At 44.8% G+C, this 20,451-nt stretch overlaps 2 protein-coding genes across 2 annotated transcripts in view; one reads left to right on the forward strand and one right to left on the reverse strand.

Moving 5' to 3' along the window:
* SYTL3 (synaptotagmin like 3) overlaps window positions 1–1,830 on the reverse strand; it is a 321,014-nt gene extending 319,184 nt beyond the window's left edge. Inside the window, exon 1 of the mRNA XM_069725923.1 lies at window positions 1,650–1,830. Coding sequence (XP_069582024.1) covers window positions 1,650–1,732 — 83 coding nt within the window. The 5' untranslated portion in view covers window positions 1,733–1,830. The remainder of the gene's footprint in view (window positions 1–1,649) is intronic.
* DYNLT1 (dynein light chain Tctex-type 1) lies at window positions 1,415–17,570 on the forward strand. Its single transcript, XM_069725925.1, has 5 exons — window positions 1,415–1,562; window positions 12,879–12,920; window positions 13,053–13,176; window positions 13,380–13,457; window positions 17,267–17,570. Exons 1-5 carry the CDS (start codon window positions 1,536–1,538, stop codon window positions 17,335–17,337), a joined length of 342 nt encoding a protein of 113 aa, XP_069582026.1. The 5' UTR covers window positions 1,415–1,535; the 3' UTR covers window positions 17,338–17,570.
* Window positions 17,571–20,451: the final 2,881 nt, after the last annotated feature.

Raw genomic sequence — 20,451 nt, forward strand, 5'->3', positions numbered from 1 at the left:
TGATCTCCTGTATCCCACCCTGCTATAGACTGATGGTGGATTATAATCTGCAGCTGTGACCCCCTGTATCCCACCCTATTTTGTCTTGCAGATATATCCTATATACACCACCCTGCTATAGACTGATGGTGGATTATAATCTGCAGCTATGACCTCCTGTATCCCACCCTATTGTATCTTGCAGATATATCCTATATACACCACCCTGCTATAGACTGATGGTGGATTATAATCTGCAGCTATGACCTCTTGTATCCCACCCTATTGTATCTTGCAGATATATCCTATATACACCACCCTGCTATAGACTGATGGTGGATTATAATCTGCAGCTGTGACCTCCTGTATCCCACCCTATTGTATCTTGCAGATATATCCTATATACACCACCCTGCTATAGATTGATGGTGGATTATAATCTGCAGCTGTGACCTCCTGTATCCCACCCTGCTATAGACTGATGGTTGTGGATTATAATCTGCAGCTGTGACCTCCTGTATCCCACCCTGCTATAGACTGATGGTTGTGGATTATAATCTGCAGCTGTGACCTCCTGTATCCCACCCTGCTATAGACTGATGGTGGATTGTAATCTGCAGCTATGACCTCCTGTATCCCACCCTGCTATAGACTGATGGTTGATTATAATCTGCAGCTATGACCTCCTGTATCCCACCCTGCTATAGACTGATGGTGGATTATAATCTGCAGCTATGACCTCCTGTATCCTACCCTGCTATAAACTGATGGTTGTGGATTATAATCTGCAGCTGTGACCTCCTGTATCCCACCCTATTGTATATTGCTAATATATCCTATATACACCACCCTGCTATAGACTGATGGTGGATTATAATCTGCAGCTATGACCTCCTGTATCCCACCCTATTGTATATTGCAGATATATCCTATATACACCACCCTGCTATAGACTGATGGTTGTAGATTATAATCTGCAGTTGTCACCCCGTATACCTTCCTGCACATACAGTATAATCTGCAGCTGTGACCTGCTGTGTCCCTCCCCGGATTACGCTTTGCAGGATTAGGCGCCATAAATCAGCATTTAGCTTATGTTCAGCTGCAATCCTCATACAGCGGCAGGACGCGCCTGCGCACAAGGCACCACAGTATGCCTGAACGCACTGGGATTGGGGGCGCGGTAGAACAGGCCTAGTGCTGGTCAGACGGCGTCACCACCGCAGAGCATTCTGGGAGCATGTTCCGTGTTTTCCGGTGCCGGCTCCCGGTAGAATAACAATACGGGACCGCGTATTATGGGCTGAGCGGCTATTCCCGCACTTCTGAGGAAGCGACCTGGTCACAATCCAGCCGTTTAATGCTATTTATCCAGCGGGTCTCACACTGCCCCTCCCACTACTCTCAAGTTGCCGCAGCAGGGGGAGGGGAGAACCACGTGACGACGATCCAGCGTCTCATTGGGCGTGGTTGTCCTGCGCGTCTGTGGCAACCGGCGGTAGGCGGGGTGGGCTGTGTCTCCAGCTGCCGGTGTGAGAGAGCGCGGGGCGGCCGGAATGGACGAGTTTCAGACAGCGGAGGAGGTGAGGCGGCGGCCCTGACAGCCGGTGCGTGCGGGGGCAGAGGCTGTGGTGCAGGCACATGCCAGGGGCCCTCGTTGTGCCACTCACCATCTTCTCAGTATGTCCCAGGCTTCCTTCCCTGCTGAGACCTCCTCCTTATTCTGGGGGCGCAGTGAGCCGTTTCCAGCCATGGATCATCCTTAAAGGGGTGTTCCATGTTCGGTGGGTATACCTGCGCCCCTCTGCAGTATTCCCGGATCCAGCGCCCAGTATGTGCTGCTTCCAGTCTGCCTTATTTTCTGCACCCAATCAGTGAGCTCCGCATTGCATTCAGGTGATTGGCTGCAGCGCTGTCCACGTGACATCAGCACTACGGACGATAACCGCCACTGTCAGCAGCGGTGGATACTCTGCGTTGAACCTGAGGAAGGGAGAAAAGCGTAGTGTAAGAAACTCACCCTACGTGTCAGGTTATATAGAACAAAAACCCCTTAAAGGGACTGTCTAGTCCTCTGTGACTGCAGACTTGTGGCTCCGCACACGGTGCTGCCATCAAGTGGTCATGTGATCTGCACACTTCCGGCCACATTCCAACTAGACTGTATCCGGCCTCGCTCTATACATTGGCATTGAAGGACGCCAGGTACCGGCGCACATGACCGCGAGTATGCACATCGCTCCCCCAGCAGCGGAGAATCCCACAGGTGCAGTATCTGCAATGTGAGGACTTACAAGTCTGCAGTCATTGAGAAACTGCTGACCTTGTAGATTTAGACCGGACAACCCCTTTAAAGGGAACCTGTCACCAGTTTGTGAGCCTATGATCAGATGGCACCACCTGTGCTGTCTGTCAGCTCTGATCGCCCACTGTATTTACATACAGGGTGGTCCGGTCCTATGGGCGTCCTCGCAGCCATGTCTGACCCTCCTCTTTGCTCCTAATCGCATCCTCCTGCTTTTAATTGATGTCTTTGTCAGCAAAGATTGGCACTGTGGGCATCCCACACAAGATGCTCTGCCCGAGAGGTACGCGCCGTGGATTTTATTAGCCCTGGCTGTATTTGTGTTACCATGGCAACCTTTGTGTGCAGTGTGCTTTGTTTACAGTTGCTATGGAGCTGCAGTGATCCCTGTTATTGGTGCTAGACATCTCCAAGGTGTCCTAAGATTGGAAGTCGTCGCTGCTGTAAGAGTACGAATGGGGATTTTAAGTCTAACTCCTACACCTATTTCTTCCCACACCGGCAGCTTTTCCTCAGCCATGAGAAGATGTATTGCTGAACTATAATTTTTATCTGGCCATGGAGAGGTAGGACACATAGTGGTTAAGGACCATTCATAATAAATTGCACACTTTGATGTGGTTGGATGGCTTTTGCAAGCTTTATAAAAAAAAAAAAAAAAAAAAGCTAACTAAGTATGGTACCTTACGTTATTAACGTTTATAGCAATATTAGACTTCATGTTCTCATTAGTCACACTGTGCCGGCGCACCATGTATGTACAGTGAAGGAAATAAGTATTTGATCCCTTTCTGATTTTGTAAGTTTGCCCACTGACAAGGACATGAACAGTCTATAATTTGAAGGGAAGGTTAATTTTAACATTGACCGATAGAATATCAAAAAGAAAACCACATTGTATAAATTTATTTGCATTTTGCAGTGAGAAATAAGTATTTGATCCCCTACCAACCATTAAGAGTTCTGGCTACTACAGACCAGTTACAGGCTCCTAATTCGTTACCTGCATTAAAGACCGCTGTCTTACATAGTCACCTTTATGAAAGACTCCTGTCCACAGACTCAATTAACCCCTTCCCGACCTGTGACAGCGTACGTGTCATTAAAGTCAGTGCCAATCCGACCTGTGACGCATATGCTGTGTCACAGAATGATTGCGTCCCTGCAGGCCGGGTGAAAGGGTTAACTGTAATTTCATCCAACCTGCAGGGACAGGGGGAGTGGTACTTCAGTCTGGGGGGGGGGGGGGGGTGGAGGTTGTGGCTTCGCCCCCGCGTGGCTACGATCGCTCTGATTGGCGGTTGAAAGTGACGTTTCACTTTCAATCAGAGCAATCGTAATATTTCACCAATGAAAATTGGTGAAATATTACAATCCAGCCATGGCCGATGCTGCAATATCATCGGCCATGGCTGTAGACCGCGATCTGCCATCGATCCACCGCCCCCGTCCTGTCCTGTGCTCCGCTCCCCTCCGTCCTCCTGTCTGCTCCCCCTGCAGTCCGATCTCACCCCCCCACTGTCTAATCCCACCCCCGCATACTTACCGACCTCCGGTGTCCATACGTCTTCTGGATTGGCACCGCCATCTTCCAAAATGGCCGGCAGATTCGCTCCAGGTACATCTTGATCGCTGTGATAGGTTCTATCACAGCGATCAAAATAAAAAAAATAGTAAACAAACCCTCCCCTTTATCACCCCCATTGGTAGGGACAATGTTAAAATAAAGAAAATATATTTACTTTTATTTTTCCACTAGGTTAGGGGTTAGAGTCAGAATTAGGCTATGTGCACACGGTGCGGATTTAGCTGCAGATCCGTAGCGGATTGGCTGCTGCGGATTCGCAGCAGTGCTCCATCAGGTTTACAGTACCATGTAAACCTATGGAAAACCAAATCCGCTGTGCCCATGGTGCGGAAAATACAGCGCGGAAACGCTGCGTTGTATTTTCCGCAGCATGTCAATTCTTTGTGCGGATTCCGCAGCGTTTTACACCTGTTCCTCAATAGGAATCTGCAGGTGAAATCTGCATAAAAAACACTGTAAATCCGCAGGTAAAACACAGTGTGTTTTACCTGCGGATTTTTCAAAAACTGTGCGGAAAAATCCTCACAGGAATCCGCAACGTGGGCACATAGGGTTAGGGTTGGAAATAGGGTTAAGATTAGGGTTAGGGGTGTGTTGGGGTTAGTGTTAGGGTTGGAATTAGGGTTCGGGTTGTGTTGGGGTTAAGGATGTGATTAGGGTTATGGCTAGAGTTGGGATTAGGGTAGGGGTGTGTTGGAGTTATAATTGAGGGGTTTCCACTGTTTAGGCACATCAGGGGACTCCAAACGCGACATGGCGCCACCATTGATTCCAGCCATTCTTGCGTTCCAAAAGTCAAATGGTGCTCCCTCCCTTCCGAGCCCAAACAGTGGTGTACCCAAACATATGGGGCATAAGCGTACTCAGGAAAAATTGCACAACAACTTTGGGGGTCTAATTTCTCCTGTTACCCTTGGAAAAATAACAAAATGGGGGCTAAAAACTTATTTTTTGGGGGAAAAATTTTTTTTTTTTCACGGCTCTGCGTTATAAACTTCTGTGAAGCACTTGGGGGTTTAAAGTGGTCACCGCACATCTAGATTAGTTCCTTGGGAGGTCTAGTTTCCAAAATTGGGTCACATGTTGGGGAGCTCCAATGTTTAGGCACACGGGGACTCTCCAAACGCGACATGGTGTCCGCTAACGATTGGAGCTAATTTTTCATTCAAAAGTCAAATGGCGCTCCTTGCCCTGTACCCAAACAGTGGTTTACCCCCACATGTGAGGTATCGGTGTACTCAGGAGAAATTGCCCAACAAATTTTAGGATCCATTTTATCTTGTTGCCCATGTGAAAATGAAAAAATTAAGGCTTTTAGGGTATGTGCACACGTTCAGTTTTTTTTGCGTTTTTTCGCTATAAAAACTCATTAAAAAGGCATACATTATGCATCCTATCATTTAGACTGCATTCTGCATGTTTTGTGCACATGAAAAAAAGCATTGCTGTAAAAAAGCAGCAAGTTCATTAATTTTGTGGATTTTCTGCGTTTTTCCCGCTATTCTATGCATTTGGAAAAAAACGCATGAAAAAACGTCTGCGGATTTCTGCCAGAAATGTCTGTTTTTTTGTCAGGAAAATTTCTGCAAGAAATCCTGACGTGTGCACATAACCTAAAAGAAATTTTTGGTGAAAAAAAAGTACTTTTTCATTTTTACGGATCAATTTGTGAAGGACCTGGAGGTTCAAAGTGCTCACTGTGCATCTAGATAAGTTCATTGGGGGGGTCTAGTTTCCAAAATGGGGTCATTTGTGGGGGAGCTCCAATACTTGGGCACACAGGGGCTCTCCAAATGCGACATGGTGTCCGTTAGGCCAGTCTCACACGTCCAGATAATTCTGGTACCGGAATTATCCGTGTCTCCGTGAGCTCCCGTAGTACATCAGTGTGGAACACGTGCAGCACACGTGTGCCGACTGGGTACCACACGGAGCGTGCAGGAGACAGCGCTAGAGATAAGCACTGTCCCCTGCATCTGCTGCTGAAGCCGCCATTCATATCTTCTTTCCAGCAGCGTTCGCTGGAAAGAAGGTATGAAAAATCCTTTTTTTTTTTGTCCTCGTGTTTAAAATAAAGATCCCTGTCGCCACCCCCCCTCCCACCCCCTGTGCGCCCCCCGCTATTACTAAAATACTCACCTGCTCCCTCGCAGCGTCCTGTCCTCGCCGCACCTTCTCCTGTATGAGCGGTCACGTGGGGCCGCTTATTACAGTAATGAACATGCGGCTCCACCCCTATGGGAGGTGGAGCCGCATATTCATGACTGTAATCTGCGGCCCCACGTGACCGCTCATACAGCAGAAGGTGCGGCCAGGAGAGGACGCTGCGAGGGAGCGGGTGAGTATTTTAGTAATAGCGGGGGGCGCACAGGGGGTGGGAGGGGGGGTGGCGACAGGGATCTTTATTTTAAACACGAGGACAAAAAAAAAAAGGATTTTTCATACCTTCTTTCCAGCGAACGCTGCTGGAAAGAAGATATGAATGGCCACTTCAGCACCACGTGGGGGAGACAGCGCTTACAGTAGTGCTGTCTCCTGCACGGCACACGGACTGCACACGGACAGCGTCCGTGTGCGGTACATGTTTTACACGGACCCATTGACTTTAATGGGTCCGTGTAATCCGTGCGCTCCCATGAACACTGACATGTCTCCGTGTTTTGCACACGGATACACGGCCCGTGAAAACACGCTGACATGTGCAGTGACACATTGCTTTCAATGTGTCTACGTGAGTCAGTGTCTCCGGTACGTGAGGAAACTGTCACCTCACGTACCGGAGCCACTGACGTGTGAAACCGGCCTTAAAGATTGGAGCCAATTTTTAATTCAAAAAGTTAAATGGCGCTCCTTCCCTTCCGAGCCCTGCCGTGCGCCCAAACAGTAGTCTACCCCCACATATGGGTATCGTTGTGCTCGGAACAAATTGTACAATAACTTTCGGGGTCCAGTTTCTCCTTTTACCCTTGGGAAAATAAAAAAAATTGTTGCTAAAAGATAATTTTTGTGACTAAAAAGTGAAATGTTCATTTTTTCCTTCTATGTTGCTTCTGCAGCTGTGACGCATCTGAAGGGTTATTAAACTTCTTGAATGTGGTTTTGAGCACCTTGTGGGGTGCAGTTTTTAGAATTGTCACTTTTGGGTATTTTCAGCCATATAGACCCCTCAAACTAACTTCAAATGTGAGGTGGTCCCTAAAAAAAATGGTTTTGTAAATTTTGTTGTAAAAATGAGAAATCGTGGGTCAAATTTTAACCCTTATAACTTCCTAGCCAAAAAAAATTTTGTTTCCAAAATTGTGCTGATGTAAAGTAGACATGTGGGTAATGTTATTTATTAACTATTTTGTGTCACATAACTCTCTGGTTTAATAGAATAAAAATTCAAAATTTGGAAATTGCGAAATTTTCAAAATTTTCACCAAATTTCCGATTTTTTTTCACAAATAAACGCAAAAATTATCGACCTAAATTTACTACTAACATGAAGCCCAATATGTCACGAAAAAACATTCTCAGAATCGCTAGGATCCGTTGAAGTGTTCCTGAGTTATTACCTCATAAATGGACACTGGTCAGAATTGCCAAAAATGGCCAGGGCATTAAGGTCAAAATAGGCTGGGTCATGAAGGGGTTAATCAGTCAGACTATAACCTCTACAACATGGGCAAGATCAAAGAGCTTTCTAAGGATGTCAGGGACAAGATCATAGACCTGCACAAAGCTGGAATGGGCTACAAAACCATAAGTAAGATGCTGGGTGAGAAGGAGACAACAGTTGGTGAAATAGTAAGAAAATGGAAGAAATACAAAATGACTGTCAATCGACAACGATTTGGGGCATCATGCAAAATCTCACCTCGTGGGGTATCCTTGATCATGAGGAAGGTGAGAGATCAGCCTAAAACTACACGGGGAAAACTTGTTAATGATCTCAAGGCAGTTGGGATGATTCTGTGAGTGATTGGGAGAAGGTGCTGTGGTCAAATGAGACAAACTTGAGGTCTTTGGCATTAACTCAACTCGCTGTGTTTGGAGGAAGAGAAATGTTGCCTATGACCCAAAGAATACCGTCCCCACTGTCAAGCATGGAGGTGGAAACATTGTGTTGGGGGTGTTTCTCTGCTAAGAGCACAGGACTACTTCACCACATCAATGGGAGAATGGATGGAGCCATGTACCGTAATCCTGAGTGACAACCTCCTTCACTCCGCCAGGACATTAAAAATGGGTCGTGGCTGGGTCTTACTACAGGACAATGACCCAAAACATACATACAAGGCAACAAAGGAGTGGCTAAAAAAAAAGCACATTAAGGTCATGGAGCGGCCTAGCCACTCTCCAGACCTTAATCCCATAGAAAACGAATGGTGGGAGTTGAAGATCCAAGTTGCCAAGCGATAGCCTCAAAACGTTAATGATTTACAGAAAATCTGCAAAGAGGAGTGGACCAAAATTCCTCCTGACATGTGCACAGACCTCATCATCAACTACAAAATACATCTGACTGCTGTGCTTGCCAACAAGGGTTTTGCCATCAAGTATTAAGTCTTGTTTTCCAGAGGAATCCCATACTTATTTCTCACTGCAAAATGCAAATTATGTAATTTATACAATGTGATTTTCTGGATTTTATTTTTGACATTCTATCTCTCGATGTTTAATAAAATAACTTGCAGGGAAGAAGTGCAAATAGTGTCTTATCTCACAAATTATAGCAGATATATCTGTAAAATTAACTTCTCACCTGATGTAGAATATTCACAAGCATATATTGCCGGCTGCTGCAGATCCACTGGTCGGCGTGCTGCTATAGTTAGATCGCTGAAAATACCACAAGACTTGTGGTATTTCCTGAGGAAGGAGTCATGTGTACTCCGAAACGCATAGAATAAACAACTGTTCAACTATACAATTGGCCTGTTTTTGGATGTGCTGGTAGCGCGGATCAAAATCCACAAATCCTCCTTTTCAGCGATCTCTCAATGTTAAAATTAACCTATACTTAAAATTATAAACTGTTCATGTCTTTGTCAGTGGGCAAACTTACAAAATCAGCAAAGGATCAAATACTTATTTCCTTCACTGTACATACATGATGCGTCGTCACAGTGCGACTGAGTACATGAAGTCTAATATAATAAACGTTAATAATGTAAGGTGCCGTACTTTGTTAGCTTTTTTTTTTTTTTATATAAAGCTTGCAAAAGCCATCCAACCACATCAAAGTGTGCAATTTAATATGGCTGGTCCTTAATCACTATATGTCCTACCTCTCCATGTTCCAAACCAGCCTCATCTGAATGAGGAGTGAAAAGGAAATCAGGTATAGCTCACAATTGTAACGTTATGAGGCGATGGCCACACTCCCCCATATTTGTACTATAAAAAAATAAAACCTAGGGCTCACACACTTTTATTATTAAATTAATTCACAGGTTCACAAATACACTGTGGCCAATATACAAACATATACCTACACTATTTGTCAGCAGATTGTGACTAATGAATACATGAACTCCAATATTGCTATAATCGTTAATAACATAAGGTACTAAGTTAGCGTTTTTTGGTCAAAGCGCAAAAACCTTCCAACCACGTCAAGGTGACCTTTTTAATATGGATGGTCGTTCCTCTCCATGTGCCAAACAGTGCCCGGTCTGAATGAGGAGTGAAAAGGAAACCAGGCATAGCTCACAAATAAAACCATCCATTAGGATGAGGCCCTGTTTGGCACATGGTAAGGTAGGGCATATAGTGGTTAGGGAGCATTCATATTTAAAAGGTCACCTTGACATGTTTGGATGGCTTTTATGCTGTTTGATCAAAAAATGCTGGCTTCCTTATGTTACAGAAAATTACAAATTTGATTCACGAAATTGGTTGTAGAAAGTGCTCACTGAAAAACTAAGGCTAGTTTCACACTAGCGTTTAGCCGGCTGCGGAGGGATGCGGACTTTCTCCATGAAGCCCCGCCCACTGCCGCGCCTCTTCATTCAGCTCTGCCTACGTCTTCATGTGGCGTGCGCACCCTATCTTTAACATTGGGTCCGCAGGCCATGCCGCGTCGCACCATCAAAATGACGCATGCGGCGGCATTCGCATGCGGCGGCATTCGCATGCGGCGGCATTCGCATGCGGCGGCATCCGCATACAGCGGCATGGCCTGCGTACCCAATGTTAAAGATAGGGTGCGCATGCAGCCGTAGGCGGAGCTGAATGAAGAGGCGTGGCAGTGGGTGGAGCTTCACGGAGAAAGTCCGCATCCCTCCGCAGCCGGCTAAACGCTGGTGTGAAGCTAGCCTAATACCACTAAAAATTATATTTTTAGAAGAATGATTAAAAACCATGAAACCAAGTGAAACATAACCAAGCAACTAAATTGCTGACCTACAAACATTGAATATCACAAATCAGGGGTGCTGGGTGTACCTAGTTCACGCCATTAACCCCTGCTAGAACCGTGCCTATCAGCGGAGGTTGGCACACTATCTTGAATGCAAAAGCTCCACGTCGGCGCACCCTGATGTCCCTGGATGTCCCTACTCGACAGGTCACAGAGAAGAAAACCACCCCAAGTTGGGCACCGAATTGCTCAAATGGAAAAGGCTCCTATTTCCAAACCAGATTCATCAGACTGAAACCGAATGAGCAGTCCAACATACCTGGGAGAGGGATAGGAGATTAGATTGGGGCAACCAACGCTCAAAAAATTGCCAGCAGTCCGAGTAGGATACCAACAGCAACAATAATCACAGCATTATAAATACAATAGACAACTAAAAAATAAGTTACGTTATACATTTAGTTAATTATCGGAGAGGGAGAGGTATTTAAGGGTATAAACTACCAGTTGCCCTCCAAAATGCTCCGAGATACCCAGTAATCCGCTACTGCAACCTGCCCAAAGTTCTGTAACCAGCCTTATTTTATTCAGTTAAAGGGGCAAAGTGCAGACTGATTAGACCGAGTGCAGAGAGATATATACGAGATATACCCTAAAAGGCTCAGCACCAGTTCACACTGTCATCACTTTCCAACAGACACAGACAAACCTAGGATTTAGTTCCACCGCACACTATCATGTCATTAACCACAAGGGGATGTCATAATACAAAACCTACAAGAGGCCGTATTCATAGACTTAACACTAAATGCACCGTGCCCAGAGTAAATCGTCAAATAAACTTTGAAACCAAGATAATATTGCTAGACTTGGCTTAAATGTATAAATTCAGCCTCGACGCGTTTCCCTCCCATGATAAAAGTTCGTCAGGAGGCACGTGGTAATTTGTGTTCATTCAAGACATCAGAGATGTGTATAGCGCCTGGTTGTAGGTCAGCAGCTTGGTTATGTTTCACTTGGTTTGATGGTTTTTATTCATTCTTAATAAAATATAATTTTTAGTGGTATTAGTTTTTCGGTGAGTCCTAAGTACCTTATGTTAACATGTAAAGCAATATTGATCATGTATTCATTAGTCGCAGTGTGCTGCTGCATCGTGTATGTATATGTACATTTGTAGTATCGATCAGATGTCTGCAGTATCTAAAGACTGCATACTAAGTTATACAGGATGCGCCTCCTTGTAAAGGGGTATCTTGATGTTTTTCTGTAAGGTAATATGTATTGTTGGCATCAAATATTTACCGTATTTGACTTGAATGAGAACTTTATAAGTCCATATCTGTACCTGTGATTTTGTAATATGTAGTGTATAATTCTGACAGAATTGCCGTTGCTATGTGCCATCACATCCCATGCCACCATCTAGACCTACATCTATCTGTACAACAGAATGAATGTTTTTAAAGAGGTTGTCCAGGCTTGGGGGTTCAAGTCTGCAGTCACTCTGTATGACTGTAGATTTGTGAATCCTCACAGTATGCACATACCACTCACTATCAGGATTCTCTGACCTCAGGTGGGTGGTTGACTGCCACATTCTGACTAGACTTGTCAGACATTGCTCAACTCACTTGTATTGAACGAGGCTGTGGAGGTCTAGCATGCACATGACTGCATGTATGCAGATCACATACTTGCGGTCATGCGCCCACCCAGTGCTGACATCAGAGAATCCTGACAGCGTTCATACTGCGGACTGTGAGGATTCAGAATGTGACTGCAGACCAGAAAACTAAGGCTCGACAACAATCTTCTGCTTATAAGTATATCATTAGGCTGAGCTAATCTCCATCTCCAAGAGCTGTTTGCCAAGCTTTCATTTGGCTGACCCCTATTTCTCCTGATATCCCATACACACGTGCATGTAGCCAAGCTGGCATCAGGTCTTAATAAGGACAAGAGTGCCGGACGCCTCTGACTGCAGCTTATTTCCTGAGAACCGGATCAGGTATTCCTAATCCACGTGCCCTTCTCTGCCCTGCCATCATTTGTTGGTCCCTGGTCCAGCGAAGATCTGCAAATTTAGCCTACTTTACTGTAATGTGTATGAGCACCTAGAAAAATATTTAGAATTGAGAGTCCTCAGTGGTTGATACCTTTTAATGGCTAACTGAAAAGATGGTAACAAATTGCAAGCTTTCGAGACTACTCAGGTCTCTTCATCAGGCAAAGCCTGTGTAGTCTCGAAAGCTTGCAATTTACCATCTTTTCAGTTAGCCATTAAAAGGTATCAACCGCTGAGGACTCTCAATTCTAAATATTTTTCTATCTACTGGCTAGCACGGTACCAAGATATATATCTTTCCTGTATGAGCACCTAAAGAGTCTCCCAGGTTTACTAGGCACGAGGTCAAGTCAACTTCATAGAAGTTAGAAAGCAAACAAGTCTTGATTTGACTGTGGGCGAAAGTCTGGATGATCTTAGGAAAAAGCTGAGCGTAATGGGGATATGCATACCCTATATCAATTATTTTCTCTTTATTGGGTGGAGCCTTGGAAATGATGGTGGTTATTAAACTGGATTGGATTGGCCACTTGTTGTACACGTTCTCATGTAAAGCTTCGTTTTAACTGTTCTTTTTGTGTCTGTTTTTCAGTCCTCATTTGTTGTAGATGAAGTGAGCAACATCATTAAAGAGGTCAGTTCACATCGTTGAGTAATACAGTGTAGCTCTATATATTGTATAAAATGTTCAGAAGAGATGCTTGTGTTCTGTTAGAATTACTTATTTTATACTGTCTCGCAATACTAGAATGTTCTTTGTGTTTAGTCAATAGAAAGTGCCATCGGTGGGAATGCATACCAACACAACAAAGTCAATCAGTGGACCACTAACGTCGTGGAGCAGACTCTGAGCCAACTTACAAAGCTGGGAAAGCCATTTAAATACATAGGTATGATGTAACATCCCAACACCCAGGTAGCTAAAGTTGAGGTAGGGTCCAAGACCACCTTTAATTACTCAGTTCCACCCCTAGCTCCCCCAAATTTTGCCTGTTGTGTGAAACTTCTCACAGCATAGGGTACTGAACTTGACTTGTGTCCATAGAACATTTCAGGTCTGAAAAGCCTATAATGTTTTATTTTTTTCCCCCAGTTACCTGTGTGATTATGCAAAAGAATGGTGCAGGTCTTCATACAGCGAGTTCCTGCTTTTGGGATAATTCGACCGATGGTAAGTGTAATTGAACCCTTCTACAATTGCTTGTCCACCTTTTGTAGGGTTCTCAAGGGTAGAGTTCATTATAAAAAACTAGCTATTGAACCCGTTCTACGCCCGGGTGGCGAGCATTTATATTGGTATATGGTCTCCATCCTGGTATGTGCTGCTCCCATCCTGCGTCCCCATCCTGTCATGTGCTGCTCCATCCTGCATCCCCATCCTGTCATGTGCTGCTCCATCCTGTGCCCCCATCCTGTCATGTGCTGCTCCCATCCTGCGTCCCCATCCTGTCATGTGCTGCTCCCATCCTGCGTCCCCATCCTGTCATGTGCTGCTCCCATCCTGCGCCCCCATCCTGTCATGTGCTGCTCCCATCTTGCGCCCCCATCCTGTCATGTGCTGCTCCCATCCTGCGCCCCCATCCTGTCATGTGCTGCTCCCATCCTGCGCCCCCATCCTGTCATGTGCTGCTCCCATCCTGCGCCCCATCCTGTCATGTGCTGCTCCCATCCTGCGCCCCCATCCTGTCATGTGCTGCTCCCATCCTGCGCCCCCATCCTGTCATGTGCTGCTCCCATCCTGCGCCCCCATCCTGTCATGTGCTGCTGCGATCCTGCGCCCCCCTTCTGTCATGTGCTGCTGCCATCCTGCGCCCCCGTTCTGTCATGTGCTGCCCTATTCTGTCATGTGCTGCTCCCATCCTGCGCCACCGTTCTTTAATTTGCTGCTCCCATCCTGCGCCACCATTCTTTAATTTGCTGCTCCCATCCATATGCCCCATACGCTGCTCCATAGTATATGCCCCGTATCAGGTGGCGTAAGTAACAAATAGCTGTGGCATGAAGTGCCACAGCCTCATGCCACAGCAATTTGTTACTTGCGCCACCTGATTCCTTTCCGCCGCCATTTTCTTGGTCCTCCTGCTGGCGGAATCGGCGGCTCCGGAAAGCGCGGACTGCGCAGGCATTTTCTTGAAGACACACTGCAGTGCGCAGGCGCCGATTCCGGCAGCAGGACAAAGGAATCAGGTGGCGTAAGTAACAAATTGCTGTGGCATGAAGTGCCACAGCTTCATGCCACAGCAATTTGTTACTTACGCCATTCCTTTCCGCCCATTTTCTTCGTGCTCCTGCTGCCGGAATCGGCGCCTGCGCAGTCCGCGCTTTCTGGCGCCATTTTCTTGAAGACACACTGTGTGACTGTGTGTCTTCAAGAAAATTGCGCCGGAAAGCGCGGACTGCGCAGGCGCCGATTCCGGCAGCAGGAGGACGAAGAAAATGGGCGGAAAGGAATGGCGTAAGTAACAAATTGCTGTGGCATGAAGTGCCACAGCATAATCAGGGCGCAAATATGTGCACGGTGTCCCCCTGCTCCCGGCAGTCCGCGCCTTCCGGCGCCATTTTTTTTTTTTCCTGACACTCTGTAATGTAACGCTAGGAGCGTCGCGCCTGCGCAGTCTATAAAGGCTTCGGACAGAGTGACGCTCCCAGCGTTATATTATAGATGATTAGGGGCCTGGATGTTACTTACATTATACCTGCCTGTTTCACCAGTCGCTTTTATTATTGTCTGCTGATACTCAAGTTTCCTTTCTTGTCGTCATTGTAAACTAATTTGAGTTTTTAGTGAGTTTAGATTGTAATTCAACAGTCCTGCAGTGCTCAGCTTGTATTTCCCAGTAGTATGTGCAGCATCTGTGGAAAGCTTACTCAGACATTTTGCAGTAACTCTACGTAGTCATCAGTTCTTAAAAACCTGCTCCAGGCAACTCCAATATCTCCTGTACGATCCAGTGACTAAATGTACAAAGGGGTTTTCAGAATGCGCATAGCTGCCCCTTCAATCAGGTGGTTGTCAGGGAGCTGACTGAGCGTTCAGCCTCTACTGATCTTATGTATGAGGACTAGTGATGAGTGAGTATACTTGTTGATCGGGTTTTCCCGAGCATGCTCCGAGTATTCATGACTGCTCGGAGATTAAGTTTTCAGCGCGGCAGCTGAATGATTTACAGCTACTAGCCAGCTTGATTACATGTGGGGATTCCCTAGCAACCAGGCAACCCCCACATGTACTCGGCCTGGCTAATAGCTGTAAATCATTCAGCTGCCACGATGAAAACTAAATTTCCGAACACTAACAAATACTCGGAGGTCACCCAAGTGTGCTCGGGAAAACCCGAGCAATGAGTACTCACTAATGTGAGGACTATTCTAATGATAGGTTATCAAAATAAGAGCCCAAAGCCCATTTTAAAGGGTTGTTTCCAAAGAGTTATGGTTTCATAGTGAAATTTTTTTAGACATTCTTGAGAACTTTTTTCATTTGTATACTTTTATCGGTGCTTACAAGCTCTTTGCTATTGAACTCGTAAGCACTGCTTTAAAGTTGGTTGGATCGCTGGAGAGCTTTACTGTCTCCTAATCCCAGCCAGCTCCAGTGTGGTGGTTGATTTTCTAAACAACAAACTGAAAACAAAATAATTTTTTTTAAACATTGAATTGCAAAAGTGATTGTTTTAACAAGCGCTATCCAACAAAACTCATCTGTGAAAATGGAATTAACTTTAAAAGGATAATCTCAAGTTATTAAATTGCTTTAATTAGATGGCATGAAAATAAGCAAGTTTGCAATGAACTTGCTTTTTCTTTCTGCTGTAATTTTCCTGCAATGAGACCTTGTATCTTTCATTGGAGTACAGCTGATTTCCATGGAGCTCTGCCACTATTGCTTTCCCAGATGCTGGCCAAATGTGCTGAGCAGTTACCTTCCAGGAAATCTGTGAACGCCTAACTCGCAGTCACCTCTCTCCAGCCATTGATTTATATACAGCAGTTAACTGCTCAGCTCCTGACAAACTGCTGTGATAACATTTTTCTAACCCTTTAACGATCGCCTATGCACTTTAAAACGGGGGTTTACACTATTTAGGCACATCGGTGGTTCTCTAAATACGACATGGCATCGGTTATCGATTCCAGCCATTTTTGCGTTCAAAAGTCAAACTGTGCTCCTTCTCTTCTGAGCCCTGCCGTGCGTCCAAACAGTAGTTTTCCCCCACGTATCTGGTGTCGGCGTACTCAGGAGAAATTTAACACAACACTTTTTTTTTTTTTTTTGGTCCATTTTCTCCTGTTATCCTTATGAACGCACCTGGAGGGTTGATAAACTTCTTGAATGTGTTTGAGCACCTTGAGGGTTGCAGTTTTTAGAATGGTGTCACTTTTGGGTATTTTCTGTCAAATGTGATGTGGACCTGAGAAAAAAATAGAATAAATGCTTATAAAAATATTGTTAGGAAGTTGTAAGAGTTGCATTTTCCAACAGAAAAAATTATGTTTCAAAAATTGTGCTGATGTAAAGTTGACTTCTGGGAAAAGTTATTTATGAATTATTTTGTTTGGTAGAAGTATCTGATTTAAGGACATAAAAATGCGCTCCAGAATTAGCAGCCACTGATAGCTGAACGTGTTACAGCAGAACTTGTGCTGGACTTTATAGTTCTACTATTTACCAGAGCTGGTGCTCAAGGAGGAGAGCCCACCATGCCAGAAACAAAGAAGTGAGAGAGTCTACCTAGCTTTGAGTTGCTTAAGAGACTACTTTCCAATAACCCTTTACATGCACGGTGGCCCAGGAGAGGGATAATGTGCTGTAAGGATCAGGAGAATGGCTTACACTATTGCTGGACGTAGCATTTATACATTGGTAGCAAGCACTTAGCCGTTTCCTAGTTGTCCTTGTGATCAGTGACTGTTCCTGTACGTACCTGTGCTCATTGAGTGCATTATACAATAGTTATTCTCCTTTTTGTGTCTTTGCAGGAAGCTGTACTGTTCGATGGGAGAACAAGACTATGTATTGTATAGTCAGTGCCTTTGGACTTGCTATTTAACCATTTTCTTTTTTGTTTCTGTCCTTTAAAACGTTTTATCATTCTATATGTATTTTGCTTTGTACACACTTTAAAATGTATTGTTTGATTTCTTTTTTTTTTTCTTCTTTTACTTTAATTCACTAAGTATCTTATTTTCAGAACACTTTAGTTTCTATTCATGTATTAAAACTTTCTGTAATTTAAGGTGCTACAACCTGAAAGTGCCACTATAAAGCTTTCTTCAAATCTTACCACTGAGACACTTGTCGTATTTTAGCAAGGGCAAAATAAATGATTGATTGGAACATTTTATATACTTATAATTTAGGTTTGATTAATTGTGTGATGCGCTGACTATGCCGAATGAGGAGTTAATTTTTTTTAGAAAATGGAGAAGTACAAAGTAGCCTACAGTGATGCGGGTTGCTTTGTGGCCATTATATCAGTAGCATTACTAGTGGGTGAGGCTTTGTTCTATAGAAAGGTTTCAACAGAAAAAAATGTAAAAAAAACGCATTGTGTGATTGATCGTTTAGGAATCTTTCATTTTGCTGCTATTGTCAAACACTTACCGTATAAATACTCGAGTATAAGCCGAGATTTTCAAGTGCCCCTCTCGGCTTATACTCGAGTCATACCCAGGGGTCGGCAGGGGAGGGGGGGGCGGTTGCTGTCTAGTTATACTTACCTACTCCCGGCGCAGTCCCTGCAGTCCCTGCTTCTCCCAGTGCTGCATCTTCTTCCTGTATTGAGCAGTCACATGGTACCGCTCATTACAGAAATGAATATGCGGCTCTACCTCCCGTAGAGGTGGAGCCGCATATTCATGACTGAAAATGAGCGGTAACTGTGACCGCTCAATACAGCAAGAAGATGCAGCGCTGGGAGAAGCAGGGACTGCGCCGGAGCAGGTAAGTATACGGGAGGGGAGCGCTGCGCGATATTTACCTGCTCCTCGCTCCGGTGCTGCTCCGTCTCTAGCGTCCTCTGGCAGTGACGCTCAGGTTAGAGGGCACGGTGACGTAGTCAGTGCGCGCCCTCTGCTGAGCGTCAGTGCTGGAGACAGAGCCGTACGAGGAGCAGGTAAATATTGAAAGCGCCGGCGTCTTGAGCAAGAGAGGTGAGTATGTGAATTTTTTTTTTTTTATTGCAGCAGCAGCATTCTATATGGCACAGCTTTATATGGAGCATCTATGGGGCAATAATCAACGGTGCAGAGCATTCTATATGGGGCACAGCTTTATGTGGAGCATCTATGGGGCCATAATCAACGGTGCAGAGCATTCTATATGGGGCACAGCTTTATATGGGGCCATAATGAACGGTGCAGAGCATTATATGTGGGGCACAGCTTTATATGGAGCATCTATGGGGTCATAATGAACGGTGCAGAGCATTATATGTGGCACAGCTTTATGTGGAGCATCTATGGGGCCATAATGAACGGTGCAGAGCATTTTATATGGCACAGCTTTATGTGGAGCATCTATGGGGCCATACTGAACGGTGCAGAGCATTCTATATGGCACAGCTTTATATGGAGCATCTATGGGGCCATAATGAACGGTGCAGAGCATTATATATGGCACAGCTTTATATGGAGCATCTATGAGGCAATAATGAACGGTGTGGAGTATCTATTTTTATTTTTCAAATTCACCGGTAGCTGCTGCATTTCCTACCCTAGGCTTATACTTGAGTCAATAAGTTTTCCCAGTTTTTTGTGGCAAAATTAGGGGGGTCGGCTTATACTCGGGTCGGCTTATACTCGAGTATATACGGTAATTGCATTACAGATACGGTAAATCTTCTTATTTCTATGCAAACCAGGTCAGCCTTGGAGGTTTCGGGACACATATTGCTGTTACCAGCAGCATCTAGATCGCTGGTTTCATTTCATTTTAGAGGGCTGTGTTTGGAAAGGCGCTGTCTGTGTTGCTACTGTGTGTGATTGTCAGACCCCCCCCCACAGATTAAAAAAAGGATATCGTGGCCTAGTGCCTAAGCGCTAACAGGTAGGTAGTTGCGACCTACCTGCCTGTTGTGCTTGGCGCAATTTTCTGCTGGCACCAAGCGGTCACTGACCAATATTCAACAGAGCAGCACGTCCTCTGTGCCAGGCATAACCACATGTCAGACACACAGCGCTTCAAAACAGTAGTCTCTTATGCTCCGTGGTCCTCCCCTAAAAGTAGACCATTAATATAAATTCCTTAAAAAAACTAATTATATTTTTTTTCTTGTGTTTAAAGCTATTTATGCATAAGTGTCGACACCAAATGAATGTTCAGGTGAAGAACAGGAGCTTGATGCATCCTTGGCGTGGTCAGGCAGCTCAGTGCACCTTCCCATCTCAATATACATCTATTTCTGCACTCCTCCACCTCCTGTAAATTCACAACTGTGCTTAGAAGTGCAGATACAATAGATGGAAATCAAGTAGGTGAGAAGGTTTCAACAGTGATTTTAGTGCTGACAGCCTCTCTAATAAAATACTAATAAAGTGAATGCATGCAACTGAGGAAGGGGCTTCCGATCCACTCTATTACTGTGCCCATTGAACTACACTTTGACCTCACCTACTATTGCTGTGTTTCTGGATCTTGTTTGGACTGGATAACCTGTTGAAGGATCAGATTGTTTAATTTAATGGAGTATTCCCATCTCCAAGATCCTATCCCAATATGCAGCACTAGCATCCAATTAAAAGTGTAGTTCCTCTGATTCACTATGTCACTTCCCCCATGCTCACGGCATTGCAGTAGCTTAGGTGTCCATGGTTACAACCACTCCTATAATGACAGTTGTTAGTGATTTTTAACCATGGATATCTGAGCTACTGCCATATTCTGCACATGGAATAAGCAATATAGCAAATCAGAAGAACTATACTACTTTTCTAAATGGAGGTATTTGCTAATATTATTACAACTGCTTCATACTGGGAAGAAATCTTGGAGATGGGAATACCCCTTTAAGTGATTAAACTTAAAAACAAAAAAAAAACCACAATCACTTATTGCATTTGAAAAGCAACCAAATTGAAAAATTGCAGCAAAGTAAGCAAAAGCTGACGGGCAATATAACATCAGACCGTAATACGTTATCTGACATTCTTTTGGCAGATTTTAT

Source organism: Ranitomeya imitator, chromosome 5, assembly GCF_032444005.1.
Source record: "Ranitomeya imitator isolate aRanImi1 chromosome 5, aRanImi1.pri, whole genome shotgun sequence".
Lineage (NCBI taxonomy): Eukaryota > Metazoa > Chordata > Amphibia > Anura > Dendrobatidae > Ranitomeya > Ranitomeya imitator.

Excerpts from the sequence above, each read along its gene's own strand:
- DYNLT1 (XM_069725925.1), top strand. The coding sequence starts at position 1,536 with ATGGACGAGTTTCAGACAGCGGAGGAG. Across the intron at positions 12,921-13,052 it reads TGAGCAACATCATTAAAGAG|TCAATAGAAAGTGCCATCGG; the intron begins GTCAGTTCACAT and ends CTTTGTGTTTAG. Across the intron at positions 13,177-13,379 it reads AAAGCCATTTAAATACATAG|TTACCTGTGTGATTATGCAA; the intron begins GTATGATGTAAC and ends TTTTTCCCCCAG.